Consider the following 25,155-nt stretch of genomic DNA (forward strand, 5'->3'; position numbering starts at 1 on the left):
ATAGTTATCTTCATTTTTTAACTGGGAAACAAGAAAGATTTTTGCATTTTCATAGTCAAAAACTATACAATAGTTTTTGGTGGTCTTTACTTAACCCAAAATTAAGCTAATATACTTCATTACTTGTAAAGAGAATAAGATAAAATAATATAATGAAGAAGACCAAGACTGAAACTGTGTACAATCCCAAGGTGATAATACTCATTTTATGAACTAAACAGCTTACCTGTAGAACTGACTACATATGGAGTAGTACAGTATTACTGATTCTCATCACCCTTACAGAAACCTATACAATGTTGTAACTCCATGGAATTCACTGATATTACTCCTTATTTCTACTGGTATAAGTGAAATCCCCTTTGTTCTACGTGGGGCCCCAGACCTCATTTACAGCACACTATTCAAAGTCTGCCCTGAACAAAGAGTAGTTAAATTCCTCATGGGGTTTTCTATGGTGTTCATCACAATAGTATCTAAGTGCTTCACAAAGATTAATAAACTTATTTTTATAACAACCCTGTGATGTTAGAAAATATTATCCCCATTTTACAGATGGGGAACTAAGGCACAGAGATTAAGTCAAAAGTATCCACTAATTTTGAGTGGCCAATCTGAGATGCCTAGGAGTTGCTATTTTTCAGAGTGCTTTGCATTGTATAGCACTTTATATGTTGAAAGCACAACTGCCATTGACTGGTTGCAGCAATGAGTGCTCAGCACTCTTGTAAATCAGACCCCAAAGTATCAAGTTAGGAACCCAGAAAATAAGGAACACACATTTACTGAACACCTGTGAAAAATCTGATTTAAGTAATTTGCCTAGCATCACATACAAACACCGGGGAAGAGGCAGAAATAGAATCCAGTTCTCTAGGGCAGCATTTAATTGCCTTAATCATGAGACCATCCTTTCTCTTCCTGCAATCCCCTGCCTCATTCAGTACACACCTTCCAACTTTTTCATCAGAGGAAGCAGGGGTCCTGCAGACAACGGCCTCCTTTACTACACAACCCTGATTCATCTCCAGAGCAAGTCCATCCTGTGCACTGAATGAGGCAAGGGTTCTGTGGAAAAAATAATGTGATCATATGTAATTAAAGGTGAATGTCTCACAGGAAAACTCACTTTTGTCTCTGCTACTGTCTACTTATGTGATGCTGGACTGGGAGAGAGGCAGGTTGGAAGGGACAGGGCAGGAGGAGTCGTTCTTAGGGGGAATAGGTAGAAGATCCTATGCCCGTTAAAGCGTACAGTGCACCAGAGCCTGCAGCCAAAGATTCCTGAGTGTCATTCTGCTGTCAGCAAATATCTGTGAAACCCAATGGGAAAGTGTTCCATACCCTCTTGTACTGGTCCACATACAGGATGACAACCTACTACTGCTATCACTTACTCTCTTAGCTCACGCAGCAAAGAGGTCTGTGCGGTGGATCTCAAGGTTCCACCCTGCTGATGAACCATGGTAGGGAGTCAACGTGGTGCCATGTGATGGAATTTCTATTACTTCAGTTTGCTTTTCAAAAAACCTAGGAGATTACACACATACAAACTACAGTTCTCAAGCAACCGTAATCCAGCCTCCTTGTGCATATGCATTATGATCCAGTGACACATCATTATGATCCAGTGACACTGAACTGACAGAGACCCCAGGTGAGCTCCCCATCCATTGTTCAATGCACTGGAGATTATTGTGACCAATGACAAGGGAACAAAACTCTTTTCTGAATGTTGGCTCTGTTTGTCCACCAAATCAAAGATTCTACAATATTCTGTAGTATGCTGATTAGCATGTGAAGATTATCCAGGTTAGGTTTGAGCCAAGCAATGTTAAACCAACTAAAGTTGCATTGGCCTCCTTCTGAGACTAGGTCTACACTACAGCGAACTTCCGACCTAAGATACGCAACTTCAGCTACGTGAATACCGTAGCTGAAGTTGCGTATTTTAAGTCGGCTTACCTGGCGGTGAGGACGCGGGAAAGTCGACCGCTGCCGCGCTGCCGCCGACTCCGCTACCGCCTCTTGTCGAGGTGGAGTTCCGGAGTCGACGGTAGAGCCATCAGGGATCGATTTTACCGCGTCCTCACGAGACGCGGTAAGTCGATCCCCGATAAACCGATTGCTACCCGCCGGATCGGCGGGTAGTGAAGACGTAGCCTGAGATGAGCAAATGGAGTGATAAATTCACTCCCATGAGACTCATTAGATCGAAAAATAATATTAATTTCTGTGTTTAATAAGGATTAATCTCCAAAATAGATCACACTATGTTCAGAAATATTTCCTCTGGAAGGAAATCCCTTCCTGCTTCTAAGTCCAGTACCAATCCTATAAAGAGGATTCTCTAAGTTGGGCAGAGATTTGATTTCTTGACATTTAGAAGAAGTCCTACATCTATAAGAAGGAAAGTTATAAACTGAATGTGAGTCAACATATCCTCATGTGAGGTTGACTTCAGCAGCCAGTTGTCTAAGTATGGGTAAACAACAATACTGTGTTTTCTGAGATGTGCCACTACTACAGAAAGGCACTTTGTAAAGACACTTTGTGCTGTAGAAAGCCCAAATAGTAGGTACTTGTATTGAAAATGTCTCTATCCACCATGAAAACAGGTACTTCGGATGATTTGGCCAAGTAGAAATATGTATCCTTTAAATCAAGAGTTGAGAACCAATCCATGCTTGTGATGATGGAGGCTAGAGTTAATATTCAAAACTGAAACTTCCAGATAAATATGTTCAACTTTCTTAAATCTAAAATTGGATGGAACCCCCATCTTCCCATATTTTTTCTACTTCAGGATATAGCTTTAATAAAAGCCTTGACCCCATAAATCTTCAGGAACTTCCTCTACAGCTCCTATTAGAAGCAATTTCTGGACTTATGACAGAAGAACACCTTCATGAGATTGTTCCCTGAAATGGGAAGGGTAGGAAGTAGTGTTTGGAACTGTATTATATCACATTTTTCCATTATTTTTAGGATTCATTTGTCTGATGTTACAAGACTGCTGACAAAATAGGGAAGCCTGTCTCCAAACAACAGATAGGAAGGAATTTTGCACACTAGTCCACAACTCTGGACCCACACATCAAATCTGAAGCCATGTATTCAAAGAAGAAGATGAGAACGCAGTTTGTTTGGAATTCAGTCTACTACAAATATTGATACTGAGAATAAGTTGGCTATTGGTGTTGTAGTTGCTGCCAACTATGAGTCAAGAAATATGAAGATGATAGTGGATAAAATTGCCTATGGTAGCAAAAAGAAGAAGTAGGTCGTCTCATTTTAGAAGAAAAATATAAATCAAGTGATCAAGCAGTAGATCTGGTCCCCTTTAATTTCTCAGAAAAAATCATCTGTTTTGTTACTAAACAAACCATTGCCCTGAAAACAGAGTTCCTCAACTTTAAACCTAGCCTTCACAGCCAACAAAAAAGATCTTAATCATGCATGTCTTCTAAGGATGACAACAGATGCCCTGGCCATTGAGTCAGAAGCATCAGAAGAAGCCCCAAGGTCATGTTTTGGCATGTTCTGACCTTCTGTGAGGATTGAATTGGCAAGTCTCTTCTGACCATCCTTTTAGTCTTGAACAAATGTAGCCATTTTCCCCCACAGATGAAACTGGTATGAGGACAATACAGCTAGTAACTGGCTACTTTAATACCCCATGACAAAAAAGAGAAAGCGTTCCTCCAATGGGAATCCATCTTCTTCCCTTATCTATCAGCTGGAGTAGAATGGGTTTGACCATATCTAGATCTGTTACTTACTGCTGCCATCACCAAAGAATGAGGTGGGGCAGTATGAAAATATGATAACACTTCATGTGGGAGCTGATACAGTTTTTCTATTTTCTTAGAGATGAAGGCAGGAAGCAGGAGAAGTGAAAACTGCTTTAGCATGTTGCAAAAGTCCTTCCCAAATAGGTAAAAATAAAGAGTCCTACTTCTTCAACAATCTCCTAAGATGTCAAATACTGGATGTGATGTTTCTTCCAAAGCAACAGAAGGTAAGTTCAAAGTAGATGCCATTCGATCTACCAACTCACAGAATTGTAATGCATCCTTTGAAAAGATAAAGCAGAAATAATGCCCACGTTTTCATGAGGAAGCAACTCTGGCTCCAGTTCTGAATCCATCTGTTGTTGTTCCAAGAGAGGAAACAATTCCTCTTCTTCCTCAGCAAATGTATCAGGTAATATGGGATGGGCTGCAGACAGAACCAGGGGCAATCAGAATTGAAGAGACCATTGCAACCAGCTCCTTCATAGCTTGAACCTCACCATCCAGTCAATTGGTTGTGGACAATTGAAAAATTCTTGAGGTAGGATCCAGTAAGTCTTCCCAATAGCTAGGATCTGGAAACATGTGCATAGGATTGGGAGGAACAAACTCTCCATAAGGCTGCATCGCCATAACTTACATCAACTTAACTGTGCAGTGTAGACATAGCCTTAGTGAGTATCTCAGCCAAACCTGAATGGAATTTCATAGGGGAAAGAAAAGCCACCTCTCTTGCCTCAGGGCTTTCTCTCTGCAAAGGCATACTGCAAACAACAGAGGTGGAAGAGCTTCTAAAACAAATGATAAAGATTGCAGAATCTTTTAAAATGGAAAGTGTAAGGAAATCTAAATACAGACATCACTTAGCTGCTCTCCCTAAAACAACTTATCTAATTAAACCATTTAGCACATAATTGAATGTTATTGTTAAATGTCATGCCTACCCTTCATTTTCATATCATTATAATTTTCTTATTATCTATATTACTTTTCTTCTCTTTTGGGAAGGCTTTTGATACTCATGTAAAATAATTTCTAATTTAAAAATTGTATATCTTAGAAACTATTTGCAGAATCACAGCAGTTAGATATGGAAAAGACATTTAGCTCATCCAATCTATCAACCATTATAATTTCCCATAAAGTAAAATTAATTATGGACAAGATAAAGCATTTGCTATCTTAATTGTACCTGTGGGGGCTGTACTTCGAGTGAGTTACCAAGTGATTGGGCCCTCACCCATCAAATCTGTGTTTTTAAGAATTATGGTAAGGATAGGTATGCAACAATGTAAACGCTCATAACAATAAACTGTAAGTATGATATGTTTGGTTCACTTCTGAAAAATATCTAACTCAAAGTGCTGTGAGTGTCAATAAGTTATTAAATTCTTATCTGTGAATGAAAGAAACACCATCACTTTTCATCTATTAGGTATTATGTTTATCTGTTGAAGATTCATTTCAGTTAATTAAAGCTGAATCATTAACCTTTACAATTTTGGCAGGTGTCAGAAAGGATAACAAAGAAATAATGACAGTTGTTCAAGAACATGCTCAGAGCTGAATTTATTGCAAGCAGCACAGTATAAAAATAGCTAGTATTTTGTAAATGTATTTAAAAAAAGCAAGTGAAATAATTTGAACAGCAGTTTCCAGTATAACCTAGACATACCCGAGTCATGTTATGAAGCTCTATAATTAAGGCTAGGTTAAGTTTTACAGTTAAAGCAGGGATTCAACCTGTTTGTTATCTATGAAAAATACATTGTATTTTTCAGAAAATTATGCTCTTGATTCTGAGTATGGAATGAATTTTTGATAATTTACAAGTAACTCTATTAAGTTTAGGAGTTTACTTTAAATACATAACTTTAAAATGAGTCCTTTAAAAAAAATCACAAGACATTTATTTGTTCAGTAACTGAATAATACATCTCTTCAAACTCCTTATATCATTAAAACTCACTGAAATTGTCTGCAGAGGCTCTATTTGAAGTTTTATTATTTTTATTTTCCCTGTTGTTCTTTCATAACTGAAAGTTGCTCTTTCAGAATAGACTAAAGAATAATGCTCTACTACAGAGAATTCCACAAAGCACTTTCAAACTGACTGCCACCTCTTATTTTTCTCAACAGGACTGAAGTTGCAAGTTACCCTTAGCAAAGATGGCACTGTCTCCATTCCTCTCACTGATCTCTGCTTCCTAACAGCACAGGGGGTTATCATCTTACTTGAGGGTGGCCTGGCTTCACTCTCATTTAGAACAATGTAAAACAGTGGCTCTTTTGAAGGAGGCTACTTAATGGAAGCAGGCCCATAGCTTAAGACTGCTGAGAACAATGGGACATGGTGACTATTTTAAATAAGTTTCATGAGTTTCTCAAAGATGAAGGTTTTATGTAGCAGCCTCCCCTAAGAGAAAGACCTTCAGTCATGAAAAATAATGGCAAAAATGACCATTAATCCTAAATATTTCTTTTAAAAACTATTTGTTGCACTGTATCTATCATCAGAGGGGACCCGAGGAAAAGAGAAACTGGAATGTGTGCATGCAGGGGAATGTTGAGGGGGTTTAAGAGGCAAGAGAAATCTGGAGGACAGGAAGGAAGGAAGGGGAAACTGGTTTGTATACTCAGGCTTCACGTCATTCTGCTCTGGTGAAATGAAGCCATAACCCAGCTGAACTGGCCAGTATGCTCGGCTGCTTTATGCTGTTCCAAAGTGGCATAAAATAGCCAGAGCACTTCATGCCATGCTCCTTCCCGCATTATGCGCATACCTACACGAGAGTTATTGTTGCTTCTAAAAATATGTCAGTTCTCACTCGATTTCTGCATTCCATCTGATGGAATGAGTTTGTATAAATTAAGGACAGAGGAGTCCATAGAGGCTTGGTTCCAGAGCAGTGTAAGCAGTTATAGGAGACAACTATAACAGCACAGCAGGCAACCCACTGCACCTTCATTTAATGGCAGACACTTCATAGGAGAATTCAAAGAAAACTCTGCAAAGTTCACTTCACAGAGTTCCTTGGGTTCCTTTTGTTCCCTCTCCTTCAGGTTTTACTGTGAAAACATACAATACAACCCTTTGGTAAACGGTTCAATACCAAAAATACTACTGTAGAGAAGTTACCAAGTGATTTGCAAATTAAAATAAATAATCTTTGCAGCCCATGTATTAGTAAACTCTCTCTCTTCCATTTAGGCCTTGAACATTCCTAGATTTCAACCTTTAACTTTTGGTGGATTTAATGTAATTTTAGGGAGTTAGACCCCCAATCCTGCATTGGGATACATGTAAGTCGAGATCACAATTCAGGATCACTTTTCATTTTCTGGACACACTTTTTTTTTTCCTTTCAAAGTAAGATAGGGGGGCTAGTCAATACTAAGTCAATAGAACACAACAATATGCTGTGTTTTGCTTGTCTCATTCAATGTGCTGATGTGTGTAGAGGAAGGCAAAGTTTTGTATCACAAATATTCATTTGTAACTACACTGACAGAGGCGATATCGGGTTGGGGAAATGCGGGGTCATGCCCTTTCTCCATATTTCTGCCTTCCATTTAGCAAAGCTAAACGTTCCAAGGGGACCCATCCAGAGGGGCTGCTGCAGACTCTGCCTCACAGGGCAGTGGGGGTGGGCAAGGCCTCAGGCCACCTCTCACAGGTCCCCCAAGCGGCGAGGAGGCAGCAGCTCCCCCTGGCTGCGGCACTCACTGCTACATGGGGCTGCTTCTTCTTCCCTGCTGCTCGAGTCCCAACAGTTCCCACGGCCTACTTTGCAGACCGTCCTGAGGTGAACACCCCATGCCTTCCCAGGGCAGAGGCTGCTCACCTACTCCTATAGCAGGGGCTGTGCCCAGGAAACTGCTCCCCTCGCAATGCAGCGGGACTTGTCCTGCCTTTCATTTATCAACAGTTTCTATCAGAGGTTTCCAAACTGTGTTCAGGCATGTTCAGAGGGGACGAATGACGATGCCAGGCAGCACAGGCCAGCCCCGCCTGGTGGGGGTTGCCAACTTTCAAGTCGCACAAAACCGTACACCCTAGCCCTGACCCTTCCCCAAGGCCCCACCCCCCACTCACTACATTCCCCCTCCCTCAGTAGCTCGCTCTCCCCCACCTTCACTCACTTTCACTAGGCTGGGGCAGGGGTTTGGAGTGTGGGAGGGGGTGAGGGCTCTAACGGGGGGTGCAGGCTCCAAGCGGGTGCAGGGGGGGCCATAAATGAGGGATGTTGAGGCAGGGGATTAGGGTGTGGGAGGGGGTGAGGGTTCTGGGCTGGAGGTGCTGGCTCTGGGGTGGGGTCGAGGATGAAGGGTTTGGGGTGCAGGGGGGAGCTCAGGGCTGGGGCCTGGGGTTGGGGCTCGAGATTGGGAGTGGGCTTAGTTCGGGTGGCTCCCAGTCAGCAGCGCAGTGTGGGGGTTAAGGCAGGACGCTCCACATGCCGCTTACGCCCACAGGCACCGCCCTCCCAGCTACCATTTGCCCCCCTGCCTAGGAGCTGGACTTGCTGGCCGCTTCTAGGGTGCAACACGGTGCCAGCCAGGACAGGTAGGGACTAGCCTGCCTTAACGCATCAGCACTGCCAACCAGACTTTTAACTGCTCGGTCAGCGGTGCTGACTGGAGCCATCAGAGTCCCTTTTCAATCGGGTGTTCTGGTCGAAAACCGGACACCTGGTCACTCTAAGCGTCACCCTCCACCCTCTGAGTCACATCTGCAGGCCACCCTGCCTGTCTGGGTTGGGGGGTAGCACAACCAAAAATTTTAACTCAAAGGGGCCACCTCGTGGGGCTGGCCTGAGCCACCTGACATCACCACTCACCCCCACCCCGAATGTTCCTCTTTGCCCCCTTAGAGGGGCGTTTCCCAGAGTTTTAAAACATCTGTTCTAAATCCAGAGGTGACGTGTGGGATGGTCATGTGCCCCCCCAGAACTTTTAAATTGTGCCCCCCTCACAATCAACAGTTTCATGTCACCTCTGTACAGTGTTTAAAAAGAGGACCCTCTAAAATTAATGCCAAATTGAATATCCAAGACGGGAACATCAAAGATGAGGAATGCTTGGAAAATAAGAAAAAAGGACGAGAACACAGACAGAATACAAAGCAGGGGAATGAAAGAACACACAAAAAAAGCTTAGGAGAGAAATACAATATGAAATGGAGGGAAAACAGCAGAAATAAAATGAACTGTAAAAAGGCAGATGGTTCTCAGGGGTCACTGATATTTACTTTTTAAAAAAATTACGTTAAAACATGCTAATTTTGCATGCACCTAATATATGTAAACACAAGTTCTTATTACTATTACTTTTATCCAACCCTCAACTTCTTTCTGTTTGTTTCACTAACTTTTTTTTCTCCCCTTAACTATAAGCTCTTTGAAACTTTTACTTGCTCTTGTTTATACAATTCTAGCACAATAGGACTCTGATTGAGGCTCCTGGCTACTACTCCAGTGCAATTAATAAACATTAATAAGGAAATGTATACAAAGTGTGAACTGTGGCTTCCCACCCATACATATAAATCAAATAGCTAGGTAAGCAAATGAAGCACAAATAAGCAATTAAAAAAAAAGAAATTACCTTTATAAAAAGATTTCAAAATTCCGAGGGCCCGAGCAACATACGATTGCTCAGTGGGAACAGTTCAACAGTGGGAACAGTGGCAAAATCTATCCCAAAGGGATCATTTTAGAACATGAATTAAAAATATTTTTTCCAACTGACAAAGCGATAATATAATTTGTTATTTGCAATTTTTATCTTGTGAGAGGGGAAAATATCCAATGTTATTTCTGTACTGATTATTTTGGTTTTTACATTTAAGTGATGCAGCATATTGTGACAAGTACTATTTTATCATTTTTATTGCAATAAACAAAGAATTAATAACTTTTTCCAAAATATATTTTAACAATTAATTTAAAACATCTTGAAATATCCTTTACAGTAATAGGCATATTGTGTTCTTTTGCTCCGAGCTCTTATCTTTTTCTGCAGATTATTTTATCTTAACTGTCAGTGGAGAACAATAGTGTTGTCATGTCCATCCAGAGATGAAGACTTTTAAGAAATAGCTAAGATTAGCCCTTTTAAAAATGCATATGATATTTTTGCAAAGAAATCCACATGTACAAAAAAAAGTCTAAAATATACATGGCCTGAGAGCCAGGAGCTGCTGTGTTCTAATCCCAGATCTGACACTGATAGGCAGTCTGAAAAATGTGGATAATAATGACCTTCCTTCCTAGGTATAGCTCCTCTTTACCCAGTTTTACTAAACATTTTCTTCTGTTTTAAGATATTATTGGTAGAATCTTTCAAAACAGAAGAAACTTCTCTACAATCACAGTAAACTATCTATTTGAGCAATTATACAAAGGTCTATCTCACATCCATTGTGGAGGAACATAAAACTGAACAATTTTTTTATCTAGGAATTCCGACTGATTCTTATTACACTAATCTCAATCATTTTACTGGTGCCTTGCACTTCCCCATCTGTTTGTTGAAACCGCTTGACCATTGTCATATGCTTAAGACCAAATACAGCAAATAAATCAGTTCAGGAAACCCCCCACGCTTGCACAGAGCCATACTGAAATCAATAAGGGTTCACCCATGAGGTGTCAATGAGAAAGTCCCTATCCCAAAGAGTGTACAAACTTCAGTAAATCAAGTCCTCAGTCCCTGATTGGGGCCTTTAGGGACTAAAGCAATACTAATAAATAAACAAATTATTCAAATGCACCAGTCAGCAGCATATTGCTGTGTCATTAAAGGCCCCCAAACAACAATTAGTGTCCCATTGTACTCGTCACTGTACAACAACAAAAAGACCTTTCTGTGCCCTAGAGAACCCATAATCTAATATTTTACACTGTACAAAATATGTGAATAAATTGATGAATGAAGGGTGAGGATATGATTGAGGCAGCAGTAGAGCTCAGAATATTTCTTACTCATTTAATTTCCTTGCTTCTTTCACTCTGTCCCACCCTTCTGTGATACATGGGATGTGCCTCCTCTCTGCAGATACAGGAGGTGGTTCAGTGCTGTTGCTAGGCACCTGGCCAGGCCTCCTTGTGTACCCTGCCAGAAGACTCATTCAATGCTATATAAAAATAATTCTCAACAGGACATTATTAAAACAGCAACTAACTAAATAATTACGCAACTGCATGTAAAACTGCTCCTACCACCTCAATTATTGACTGAGAAATAAAAACAAAATAAATTTCCCTTGCTTAATAACATCATCCTGGGGTAGTAGACTTGTCGGAGACGCTGCTAGCAGAAGGGAAATTACCTAATAAATATTGCACTCTGCAGCCCTGCATCCTCCCACAGTTCTGAGGCACATCGGAAGTAGTGAGCAATGTAATCAGATAGGGAGGGAAGAAGAAAAAAATAAAACACAAAATATATCAGATCAGAAATTTATTTTGGGACTACTTCATTCAGTACCTTCTTACCTAAGGAAGCCTCTGCAGTGGAATGGAAACCTACTCTGTAGAGTTTGATAAATGTACTATATGAGGATCACGATGCTGCTCTGCACATTTTCTCAAATGAGGCTCAAACATTCCCAACCCACAATGCCACTAGGGACCTTGTAGAGGAAGCCCAGATTCCCTCTGGGAACATTTTCTTGATATTTTGTGTCCCATCTGTGGCAAGATTTTAACATTTTGTTTGCAGCAACTTTGAGGCTCTATGACCCTGGCATTTTGGATGGAATGAGACTAACAGAATACAACAAGCACGTGTACACTACATGCTGGAGATTTTGCTCTAGAGAGCTACAAACATCTGTTTATGCCACAACCTTTCCAATGACTGCTGACTACCGAGACATGGACCAGAACAAGAAAACAAAACAAAACAAACACACACACCTTGGGCAGAAATATTTCTGGAGTTCTAAGGATAACATTTTCCTCAAGAGAAGTGCAGCATAGATTCTCATATAGACAGAAGTGCTAATTCTGAATCCCTGCATTTCGAAGGGAATGCAACTAGAAAAGCAGTCTGCAAGCTTGTCTAATTTAGCCATTATGATTAACCTTGACATCTAAAGATACTCAGTTGAGGAATACAATGTATGGGCACAAAGAATACTGCTAGGGCTGGTACCTCTCTTTCTGTGGTGCTTGGTTGTAAGACTCCATCCAAATCATCCTGGATAAACTTTAGTGTAACTGGGATCGCCAGATGTGCGCCACATAAATATAATTTTCTGGTTGAGTTCTGTCGGGGTATCAAAAGTGAATCAACGAGGCTAACAGAAAATCCTTCATGATTTCCATTTCTCTTTGAATACTAAGGCTAATAACTGTATGCGGTCCAGGTCCAGATGAATAAAGGCTTCCTCTTTCAGGAGATCTAGTCTATTCTGCAAGTGCAGTGGAAGCTCCTTAGCTGTTTCTATCAGGTCCAAAAAATCTCTCTGCTGGGTGAGTGAAGGACTAGAAGGATGATCCTCAGTGCTCTTTTCTTCTTCTATTTCAGCAAATATTTTACACATGCACAAGATTCTCTCTGCCTGGGACATTATTTCCATTACTTGTAAGAGATGTTTCAACCTCTGGTTACTTCCTGAGTTTGTGGAAAGGATATGAATTCATGCTTCAGATCATAACACAACCTCTAGCCAATAAGGTTTAGGAGGAAAATTTCTCTGTGGGAAGATTATTGCCTAATTGCTTACTACAGGGTTTCAGGAAACTCCTTCCAGAGTGGCTAGTACTAGCCACTGTCAGAGACAGCTAACTGGCCACTGGTGTTAATTTTCATGTTCATGTTCAGACTCATCCAATAGTATTTCTTAATGAACCAAAAGGATATGTTGTCTGAGATTGTGGGAAATCCTATGACACAAACTGTGAACTTGAGAAAGTTGATGCTTTCCTTTTTCTGGGTGAGGGCCCATGATCCCTAAGTTATCTCTTCTTTTAGGCATGCAACACAACTAAAGATGCTTGCTTCCATACAGGGCCAGCTCTAGGCACTAGCAAAACAAGCTGGTGCTTGGGGCGGCACATTTTTAGGGGCGGCATGGCCGGTGCCAGAATGCCGCCCCTAAAAATGTGCCCCGGCCGCCCTAGCTCACCTCCGCTGCTGCTGCCGCTCGCGTGCCGTGGCGCGCGAAACAGCTGATTCGCAGCTGAAAGCCTGGGAGGGAGGGGGAGACCGCAGCGCGGGCACCGCTTCTCCCCCTCCTTCCCTCCCTCCTAGGCTTGAGGGGTAATTAAAAACGGGGGGGGGGGGAGGGCGGCCAAAATTGTTTTTGCTTTGGGCGGCAAAAATCCTAGAGCCGGCCCTGCTTCCATAGTGAGTATGCAAGGGTGAAGAATGAACACTGGATTGGCATTCAGCACTTTCCTTACACTTATCTGCCCCACAAATGAATATTCAGACTGGATTTGGGAATTGCATCTGATTCAGCATTGCAATCTGGTGATAGGAATGAGATATAAAATAAAAGCAAAAATTAAAATACTATTATCTGTTACCCTAATAAATACAAAGCATATTTAGATTTTTTCTTAAGCAATTAAGATATTCCTTACTAATATAAATTCCAAGTTAGATCCATAACCCAATGTTACATTATGCTATAAAATAAAAATATCCCAACCACTTATTATATTTTAATCTATATAAGTAAAATAATAACTGTGTGGACTTGTATTATACTGTGACTACACTCTCTTAAAATAGTGTAATAAAAATAAATTACGACTTTGAATTTGATCAAAACATTAAACACATGAATAGGCTCATTAATTTTCAGTATTAGCAAGTAACATATAAGTAATAGAAAGCTATGTTTCACTTTTCAAAACTAAAACTATATCTAAGCATGTTCACTGAACCTCGTTAGGAAGAAATTGTGCTCTGCTTAGCTTCAACAGCATCATTCCTATTTCCCAGAGATTTACTTAATCAGTGAATATAGCAGACGCAGCTCTTCACATTTTCATATGACTCTGTCATTGTCATCTACTAAGGTTTCCATACAGAAAGACCCACTCCCATTACAGAACCCTGCCATTCAGACAGCTATAAGCACCTAGTCTTTACTAGGATCCCAGACCACAGAAGCAGAACATGTCATGAAGATTAAAATCCTAGAGATGAAGCAGGACCACAATTTTGGGGTGGTGACCCTACAGTGAATCTAATGAAGAGCTCCCTGCTTCCCACAAGGCGGATAGCTCACTTGGAAGTGGGCTTAGACATTTTAATAGGTGAGATTCCACATGAGGCATCTCCAGAGGCTTCTGGTAAAATTACAGAACCATCCCAAACTGAATTCAGGATTAGGGTCCTAGTGTTAAACCAGGTGTTGAGGTTGCTGAAACAAAGAATGAGTCTGAGGAGCATATTCATGGTATCTATTCATCCTCCAGGTCCTGAGGTACTCATGGTGGATGTCAGTCTTCAGGGATGGGGACCACACTTAGGGGAAAAAACAGCATCTGAGATTGTGGGACCATGTCATGCAACCACACAAAAAAGGGAAAACAAGAAAAGAAACAAAGGATCAGCTTTCTATAGCTCAAAGCAGTCAAGTCTGCCTTTGAAATGTCCAAAGTTACATCATGAATGACCACATATTAGTCCAGTCTAATGCCTCCATCACTGAGAAATTTATCTCAATAACGAGGGGTGAGAAACTCAAGTTCCAGTACTCTATTCACAGATGATGGAGATAATTTCCGGGGCAGATGTAAACTTAGCTTCCATCAGAGTGGTTCATATAAAGGGAATACTAAACCAGATGGTGGCCTAGTTCAGCAGGCAATCCATAGAGAAATCAGAATGGAACCTGAACCAGAAGATATTCAGCCTAATAACAAACAGATTCAGCCACCTGAAAGTGGACCCGTTGGCACAGAGACACACATTTTCCTCAAGAGAAGGAGGACCCATTGGCACAGAGAAGCTAGACCAGTATTTCACAAGAGATGCAGATCCCAATCTCTAGACACAGATGCCTTTGCCCACAGATGGCCCAAAACTCTGCTCTATGCATTCCCAGCCCTTGTTTTGTTAAATAAGGTGTTTTTTTTTAAAAGGTAAGAACTAGCAGATGTGTCACTATTAGCACTCACGTGGCTGAGATGGTTCTTGGACCTAACTTACTGGGCAGGGAGACTGGACATACCATGAGCCCATTCTCCATGCACATCTGGACCGTCTACTAATGACCACATGGATATGGAAAAGGAACTCCTAAACACTGTATGCAGGGACATGCACAAGGGGGGAGGGCAAACAGGGCCCCCCCAATAATAGTCAGGTGCAGAGAATTCTTCCAGCCCCAGGGCTGCAGAAGGGAGAGCAAGCTCCTCCAGCCCCTGTGGGAGCTGACAGCTGCTCCGGCTCTGTGGTGGGGGTGGGTGGGAGGGAAGAGCACACTCCTCTGACCCCAGGCCTTGGCAGGGGGCACAGAACATACCCCCCTAAAGGGGGTCAAATTTAAATTCCTGTGCACACTCCTGACTATATGATTTTCTCTAACAGTAGTAAATATTCTTCTGGCTTCTAGACAGATTTCAGCTCTAAAGAGGTATTCCTCTATTTGGTCACAATTCAGCACATAGTTTAAGAATCCCAGAGTCCCAAGCATTCCAATTATCCTAATCTTGCTCTACAAAGGTTTGGACACAGAATTTTGGCCCAGCACTTTAGCATATCAGGTTTCTGCCCTCAGCAACGTCCTATATGGAAAATCCTGTGGCTCCTTAGTTTCAAGATTTCTCAGGGCTGTTAGGCTAACACTTTTTCCCCAAAGTGAGATTGGCTCTTAGTGCTTCAAGTGCTTACAGCTCCCCTTTGAACCTTTGACATCTGTCACTCCCTTTAACTTGTCCATCAAAACTTGTTGCCATCACCTTAGCTAGGGGAGTTTCACAGATTGCAGCATTATCCATGCAACTCCATACTGCATTTTCTATAAGGTTAAAGTAGTTTTCATAGAGTCCTTTGTACCGAAAGTGAACACATTTCATGTTTCAAAGCAAATAATCTTTCCTTAGTTCTATCTAAATCCCTGAATCCTACAGTGAAAAGATGACATAATCTGGTTATTTGTAAAGATCTAGCTAAAGTGTACTGAATCAAACAAGATCAGGATCAATGTTTGTCTTTATTCACCCCAGGTCTAGGCCTCAAAGCATCTAAACAATCTCTGGCAAAATGAATCAAATTATGCATTGTGGAGACATTCAAGGGGTCAGGCAGGCCTGTTCTTCAGGGAAATAAAAGCTCACTCTACAAGATCCCTAGGAGGTCGAGGCAGTGCTGCCTCATATAGCCAGGGTAGGGGCTATGGGTAGCACAAGCACAGCCTCCTACGAGTACTGCTAGGCAAAACTCTCCAACTCTGGTGCACTGGGCATGCACATACCTATGTGGAATACATGGCTGCATCTATTTGAAGAAATACAAACTAAGGTTGTGCAAGAACCATTAGCAAAATTAAAGTTCTGATGCAACTATTGTCACCAAGAAACTATAGTGGTTTGAGGTTTACTTTGCTGTTCTCATTTCAGGCAAAACTTCGTCGGACTTCCTTAATTTATATTAAATTCAGAAGATCAAATTTTGACTGAATTAAGCCTGCAGATTGTCCCTATTTAAACATTTAGAAAAAAAAATTATTTCTATAGAGATTTAACAGTAAAATAAAAAAGTGTTCTGTAGCACTTTCATTAATGCTAAAAATACTACAATAAATACTGTCATATGAACCATATAAAAACAACAAGGAGTCTGGTGGCACCTTAAAGACTAACAGATTTATTTGGGCATAAGCTTTTTTTTTAATGTTGGGCAGTGCTGGAAATGAGGAGGAGCGTATTGGTGATGATACCAAACCTCTCTACCTCACTTCTTCTGCCAGCTGTAAACTGAAAAAAGCTGGAGCATACCATAACTTCTGAGGGGTACACAAACACTTACCTTCCAGTTCAAGCACTTCTGGTGGGGCTAGGCTCACCTTTAATATCCCAGAAATAAAGAATGTATCTAATATACAAGATACAGAACTAAAAAAAAAATAAACTATGGACACAGGTCACCCACTCTTATTCATGCTAGTAGTACCTGATTCAACTAATACCACTGAAACTAATGCCAGTGCTCATGGAGCACGGTATATTCCAATGTGAGTAAAAGAGTAATAAAATTGAGCCCTATGTTAATACAACATTAGGGTGACACACTTAAACACAAAAGATGTTAGAAAATGCAAAAATAAAGGTTTTCACAGTAACATTATGTACATGGGAGCCCCAATCCTGGTCTGTGTCCTAGCTGTGCTGAGCACAACTTGGGGTGGGAAATGCAAGTTCCTGAGGTAAAGTAGAGTACATCTCTAAATGATGTGCTCAATGCTGGTTATCCACTGTCTACCCACAACCAGGGATTACTGGATGCAGCGATGCCACAGACACAAGTGTGCTAGGTTCTGTGAGCCGTCTCCATCTCTCTCCACCCGCAGACTTTCTGGATACTTTGCACCTCCAGAGAAGCATAAGAAAAACTGAAAGGTGGCCAAGTTCTGGTATAGGATGTATATTTACATTTAAATAGTCTAATTAATAAACAAAAATATATATGCATTGTAGCTGAGTTAATGTTACCGGATAAATTTAGAGCTTTTGCATTTCCTGAACATTTAGTTTTGAAATATGTAAAGTTAAGTGTTACAATAACAAAAGCAAATTTTTATGGGGGGCGGAGGGTTTTTGTTTTTTGGGGGGATTTTTTGCATTCAATTTTTTTTTGAAAGATGCAGCTGTCTATTTATGCTAGTCTGCAAGTGGTCCAAACTAGCACATGGTTCATTGAAACAAATTGGGTGGCAGGGAGAAGAGAGTTCCCACTCTTATTGTTATTGTTTAGCTGCTGCGTTTGTCTTCAAAGCTGGATTCACAAGGCAGCATGTCTGAAAAAGCAACACATGAAGGCAACATAAAAAGACAGAAATATAATTTGCATTTTTGGAAGACTGCTGTGTGCTTTAATGACACATTTACATTTCTCATTTGCACTGTGATGTAACAAACAACAAGGTAGGGATACATCAGGCTCTGTTAAAATCTTAGCAGATACCTAGACCCATGTGATATTTCAATACTTATAATATTTTTAAATTTAAAATGTTCTGCAAACCTAGCAGTCTATTACGCAGTAAGGACTATTTCCAGACAGTTTTGAGGTATGCTTTCCCTCCACCCCAACCCCCACCCCACTCATTTCTAAAGTCTTTCTGGGTCAGAAATACCATAAAAGATTAAAAGGGATTTTGTTTTATTTTTTTTCCAATCTCCAATAAATCTAAAATAGCTGAATGGACTTTTCCTCAATATTTCTAAAAAAACAAAACAACCTCATTCAGCTGCCAAAGGAGTCAAGTTACAGTCAAATTTCTATATAACCAACTATAACTTATAATAGACATATCAGAATGAGAAGTGATACATAGCACTGTATCTGAGGAAATCAGCCATTGTGCTTTAGCAGAGGAATGTTTTACTTGTTTCATAGTATTTACATATGAAAATAATTCCTTTTAAACATAGAATCTGAAACATGAACACCTACATTTAGAAAAATCCATGCATACATGATTTGGATAATGACACAGAGAGTACACTTATAAAGTCTGTGGATGGTACCAAGTTGGGAGGGGTTTCAAGCACTTTGGAGGACAGGATTAGAGTTAGGGTTAGGGAGAGAATAATCAACTGCACAAATACAAAATGAGAAAGGACTACTTAAGAAGGAGTACTGCAGTAAAGGATCTGGGGCTATAGTGGATCACAAACTAAATATGAGTCAACAATGTAATACTGTTGCAAAAAAAGCAAACATCATTCTGGGATGTATTAGCAGTGTTGTAAGCAAGACATATGAAAATTCTTCCACTCTGTTCAGCACTGATGAGTCCAATGGAGAGCAGTCAGAATGACTAAAGGTCTAGACAACATGATCTATGAGGAAAGATTGGAAAAATTGGGTTTGTTTGGTTTGGAGAAGAGAAAACTAAGTGGGGGCATGATAACAGTCTTCAAGTATGTAAAAGGTTGTTATAAAGAGGAGAGTGATCAATTGTTCTCCTTACCCACTGAGGACATGATGAGAAGTAGCAAGGAGATTAAATTGCAGCAAGGAGATTTAGGTTAGACATTAGGAAAATCTTCCGAACTGGAAGGATAGTTAAGCATGGGAACAAATTACCTAGGGAAACTGTGGAATCTCTGTCATTGGAGGTTTTTAAGAACATATTAGAAAAACACCTGTCACGTATGATCTAGATAATACTTAGTCCTGCCTCACTGCAGAGGACTGGACTAGATTTATCGAGGTCCTTTCCAGTCCTATGATTCAATTTAGTCATTTTGTTTACGAATAAGAACTAATGGAGAATTACTCATTCATTAATCTACAGGCAGATACACAAGACCCTGATTTGGTAAATTTAAACTTTGGTTGATTTAAAGAGACTATCCAAAAAGTACAACCATATATATATAATTCCATATATCAATATTTTATTTGTTTTACTTACGTATCTCTGTGACCCATCATATTCACACCTCTCTATTTTTCCCAGGCTGCCATCTGAAAAGTAGAGTTTCTCTGCACTGTGATCAATGGTAAGTCCATTTGGTGTGAGAATATCAGTACTGATAATAACCTGTGCATTTTTCCCAGAAAGGGTAGATCTCATGATGCTTGGATGCTGCTCATTCCAGTTAGTCCAAAACATTAAACTGTATTAACATCAAAATAATAATAAAAAGCTTTAAGCTAAACTTTTTATTTTACTTCCTATGTTAGTTCTACTTATAAATTAAGAATATGAAAAACATGTACCTTCAAATATAGTTATAGTTATAGTTTATATAGTATTTTCAATTATAATAAAGATCAATTATTGCAGTTTATCCTGTTTTAATGAGTGATCTGTGATTCTTATGATCTAATATTTTAAGTAGTGCGCTGTTCTCCAAATTATGCGAATCAATTATTTCTAACAATGGAAAACAAGTATGACAGTCAATAATTTTCAAATTATAATAGATCCTTGACTCATATGCAAGCATGGACTTTTTGTCTTCCCACAAATCTTTTGAGTTTTTATCCTCAATTTTGTCACCTGTTTTTTTTCTAAACCAGAGAAAATTCATCTACACAAGGCCCTCCCCACGTCACTTATGCCCTGTAGTGAGAGACATGCTACAAGGAGAGTAGATGCTGAAATAACGCAAATGGGGTGTCTAGGGTCTGCTTACTCAGACTTTAGTGGATGATGTACATTTCACAAGAAGAAGATACCTCCCAATTTACATAAAGTTACTTCAGAGTCTATGCTAGATTACTGACTGAAATGACTTAAGTTTTAATGTGCCATAAGAGAAGTTCAATTATATATGTATCGACTTGACTCTCAATGGTACATGCCCTCCTAAGACACAGCGATTTTTTAAAATTCTACCTTTACAAATCTAAATTTAGGCATCCATTTGCCCTTTGACTAGGACATTTACATGGGCACATGTACTAGTAAGACAAGAAACTGAAGTTTTATTATAAGACTGTAAAATATTTGTATTTCCAGCTTTTACTTAAGAAATTTGAACTGTATATTACAGAAGCGAACAGCTCAATGGAGAATACTTATCCTTTCTGTTCTACCATAAATATTTCAGGCAGGTTTTCTTATTTTTTCAAACATCAGCTTGAAGGGTTTTTGGTGAAGCATAATACAAAAACATTTGAGCATGATCTTCTATCTAAAAGATTATTTGCATTAAATGAGACATTTTAGGATTTCTGGAAATTTTTTCAAAAATAAAAGCATGAAATTTGGCTCCTGAAACTATATTTAGGCATCTGCCTGATCGTCAAAAGTGCTGAGTACCACAGTTTTCACTTACATGAACGGGAGATGCTCGATGCTCAGCACTTTTGAAAATTCAAAAACCAGCAATACAGATGTGGTACATACTTTTGGCATTCATCAAGAGCTAATACATGTGGATGATCATCTTCAGACATTGTTATTACTGCTTCCCTGTTGAAAGCTCCTCGTCGTTTCTGGTCAACTGTATGTCTTGTGATAGATGATGTAGTAGAGCTGGTCCAATAGAGAGTATCCCAAGCTCTATGATAGGCAAGTCCTTCCACAGAACCTACATCTGATAAAGACAGTTACAAAGAAAATAAATTACTTCTTGCTAGCAAAGAAGGGGATTTTTTTTCTAAATAGTACTTGTTGAATAACACGGTGGTTCAGATGTTTTAGCTCTTCACATTTTCCACTTTTTGTATTCCAACGTCACACATTGAGATCCAGAGAAATTAAATGATGTAACTTAGGTGGAGCTGGGCTTGAAATCCAGATTTCTTGTGTCCCACTATAGTGTGTTAAACAGAAGATAATTTCCCCCCTCTACACGGTCATTCCTCTCTTATCTTACGTTAGTAACTTTCAAACTAAAAATGTTGTCAGTAAGCTCATATATATGTGCTCTATCATCCTACATGAAAAATATGAGGAAGAAACAAAAGCAAATGAAATTAATAGCCAGCTAAGGAATACCTTTAATACTGTCAAGAAAAGATAAATTGCAAACTACCAATTCCAATAAATAAAAGTGACACTGGCAGAAACTGCAGTAATTATTTCTTACTATTGTGTTCCCAATCACTAAGGCAACATAACGGATACTCTGATTGCTTTATCTATTTAGTATTTAACACAAAAAACAGATTTAGGCAGAAAGTTAGATGCAACATATTACATTTCTAGATTTTTCTTCAATGGTTCATTTTATAATATGCAGTATTTATTATCTTGATTATTATTGTTTATATTTTGCATTGGGGAGGGTATTATTTTCATGCTACAAGAAATATATAGAGAATAGACATTCATCAAAGTAAGTTCATTTACTTTATCTACAGTAGTTCATAAACACAAGGCAACAAAACAGTATTTGCTATGAATGTGTCACTTTCACTTATTCATTCAATATTTTTTCAAAAGTCTCTAGAGGTAATCCTGGCAGTTACAGGCCAGAAAGCCTATATTCAGTACCAAGCAAAGTTGTTGAAACTATAGTCAAGAACAGAATTATCAGACACATAGATGAACAATATATGTTGGGGAAGAGTCATTGTCGCTTTTGTAAAGGGAAATCATGCCTCAGATTTCTATTAGAATTCTCTGAGGGTGTCAACAGGCATGTGGACAAGGATGATCCAGTTGATATAGTATACTTGGACTTTCAGAAAGCCTTTGACAAGGATCTATACAAAAAGGCTCTTAAGCAAAGTAAGCAGTTATGAGATATGATGGAAGGTCCTTTCATGGATCAGTAACTGGTTAAAAGACAGGAAACAAAGGATAAATGAGAATAAATGGTCAGTTTTCACAGTGGGGAGAGGTAAATAGTGGGGTCCCCCAAGGATCTATACTGTTCAACGTATTCATAAATTATCCCGAAAAGGGAGTAAACAGTGAGGAAGTAACATTTGCTGATGATACAAAATTACTCAAGATAGTTAAGTGCAAAGTTGATTGTGAATAGTTACAAAGGGATCTCACAAAATTGAGTAACTGGGCAAAAATTTGACAGAGGAAATTCAATGTTGATAAGTTCAAAGTAATGCACATTGGAAAACATAATCCCAACTATACATACAAAACGAGGTCTAAATTAGCTGTTACCACTCAAGAAAGAGATGTTGCATCATCATGGGTAGTTTTCAGAAAACATCTGCTCAACATACACCACATCAGTCAAAAAACCTAGCAGAATGTTAGGAACCATTAAGAAAGGGATAGATAATAAGAAACAAAAATGTCATAATGTCACCAAGTAAATCTCTGGTACACCCACACCTTGAATACTGCATGCAGTTTGGGTCACCCCATCTCAAAATAGATATATTAGAATTGGAAAAAGTACAGGGAAGGGCAACAAAATCATCAAGGGTAGGGAATAGCTTCCATATGAGGAACGATTAAAAGACTGTGACTGTTCAGCTTAGAAAAGAGACAACTATGGAGGGATAAGATAGAGGTCGATAATATCACAAATGGTTTGGAGAATGTGAATAAAGAAGCATTGTTTACCCCTTCACATAATACAAGAAACAGAGGTCACCCAATGAGATTAATAGGCAGCAGGGTTAAAACAAGCATAAGGAGGTCCTTCTTCACACAATACACCATCAACCTATGGAACTTGTTGCCGGGCGATGTTGTGAAGGCCAAAAGTATAATTGGGTTAAAAATAAAATAAGTTTGTGGAGGAAAGGTCCATCAATGGCTATTAGACAAGATGGCCATGAATGCAAGCCTAGAGCCATGTTCTGTCCCTAAACCTCTAACTGCCAGAAGCTGGGACTGGATGACAGGGGATGGATCCTTGATAATTGTCCTGTTATGTCAATTCCCTCTGAAGCGTCTGGCACTGGCCAGTGCTGGAAACAGAATACTGGGCTAGATGAACCATTGGTCTGAGCAGTATGGCCTTTCTTATGTTCTTATAGATCTATTTTTGATAGCAGCCTTCAACTACCTGAAGAGGGGTTCCAAAGAGGATGGAGCTAAGCTGTTCTCAGTGGTGGCAGATGACAGAACAAGGAGCAATTGTCTCAAGTTGTAGTGGGGGATGTCTAGGTTGGATATTAGGAAAAATTATTTCATTAGGAGGGTGGTGAACCACTGGAATGGGTTATGTCGAGAGGTGGTTGAATCTCCATCATTAGAGGTTTTTAAGGCCCAGTTTCACAAGCCCTGGCTGGGATGATTTAGTTGGGGTTGGTCCTGCTTTGAGCAGGGGGTTGGATTAGATGACCTCCTGAGGTCTCTTCCAACCCTAATCTTCTATAATTCTATGATTATTCTTTCATCTTTAGGATATAGATAGCAGCCCAAAATTCAAGTAAGTCAATATTATAATGTTGGGACTGACCCAGAGGAAATGATTTGATACACTGGCATTGCCAGTATCACATGGGGAGACATTTTGTCTATGGATCAGTCAGATCCCAAACCATTTAATGCTTTGCATGTTAAAACTAAAACCTTCAACTCCACTTTGAAATTATCAGGAACACTGGTGTTATAATGATTAGCCATTACAAGACTGTAATGAATTTGTGCTATATTACAGTAATTTACCATACACATTTTAAGGTTTATTCCATAGCACAACCATATTTTCTGTTGAAAGTAATTTGTTAGCAGTTATTCACTCATTTTGAAATATGCGAGAAAATATTTAGTTAGTTCACGGAACACTGCAATTTGGGGAGTCAAACACAAAATCTTTCAATAGGATGAAAATCAGGGGATTTGTTGTTTACTACCAGTTTCATATATTCACACTACCTTATACTGTTTTGAGTTAGTAAAGCACAGAGAAACTGGAAATGAAAAGAAATGCATTTCTTTCACTGACACATTAAATTAAAACATTGATAGCATTAGATGCCCACAGCACTGGTTAAATTTATTCTACCCATGAAGCAACAGTTTATGATTTTCAAATGAATAGCACACTTAAATGAAGGGAACATTAATACAATATGATATTAATATACAAATCCTCACATTATTCACCTGCCACTGACATTCTGAATTAAATCAGTAATGGTGTGTATAACTGATTAAATATCTACACAACAGAAAGCAACAGCTTATGATTTAGAAAGGCAATGGTAGAGCGATCACATCATTACGTTGCCAAACGCCATCTATCACTTTTACTGAATTTAACGAAGATGGATTACATTCCGCAGATGACATGCAACCTATAAATATTGTCATTCTGATCTTCATCTGACTTTCCTAGCGAACAGACAAGCAACAAATCAATTACTGAAGAACACCTATTAGAATCCCTTGTTATTCAGCATGTGTGCGCGCGTGTGGGAGGGGAGAATATTGCTGAAATTATCTGATGACTCTAACGTCTGAGATTTGGGAATGCTTCTCATTACTTCTGAGCAAAGTAAGTTTCTAGCTCATCTCATTTACTATTTAAAATTCTGCAGGAAGATTAAATTCAAAACGATACCAATTTTTGTACTTTGACTAGGGCTGGGTCGGATCAACAAACCTTTTTGCATTAATTCCACATTCTAAGCCACCTCAATTTGTTCAACCACACAGCAAATTGTAAGGCAGGAAACAATAATGTTCATCTATATAATGTATTGCTTTGTAAATACTGAAAGAGAGTAAACGTCATACCAACAACGAGCACAAGCAACACACTTACACCAAAACTTCTGGGGATGTTTT

General features: G+C 39.4%; 1 protein-coding gene across 1 annotated transcript in view; it reads right to left on the bottom strand.

Annotated features, from left to right (window-relative positions):
- Positions 1-25,155, bottom strand: part of LRP1B (LDL receptor related protein 1B) — a 1,279,381-nt gene that overhangs the window by 303,124 nt on the left and 951,102 nt on the right. Inside the window, exons 43-44 of the mRNA XM_026647738.1 lie at positions 20,845-21,034; positions 19,402-19,606 (exon numbers count right to left, since the gene is read on the bottom strand). Of these exons, the coding sequence (XP_026503523.1) occupies positions 19,402-19,606; positions 20,845-21,034 (395 nt within the window). The remainder of the gene's footprint in view (positions 1-19,401; positions 19,607-20,844; positions 21,035-25,155) is intronic.

Source organism: Terrapene carolina, unplaced genomic scaffold (assembly GCF_002925995.2).
Source record: "Terrapene carolina triunguis isolate 2854851 unplaced genomic scaffold, T_m_triunguis-2.0 Scaffold62, whole genome shotgun sequence".
NCBI lineage: Eukaryota > Metazoa > Chordata > Testudines > Emydidae > Terrapene > Terrapene triunguis.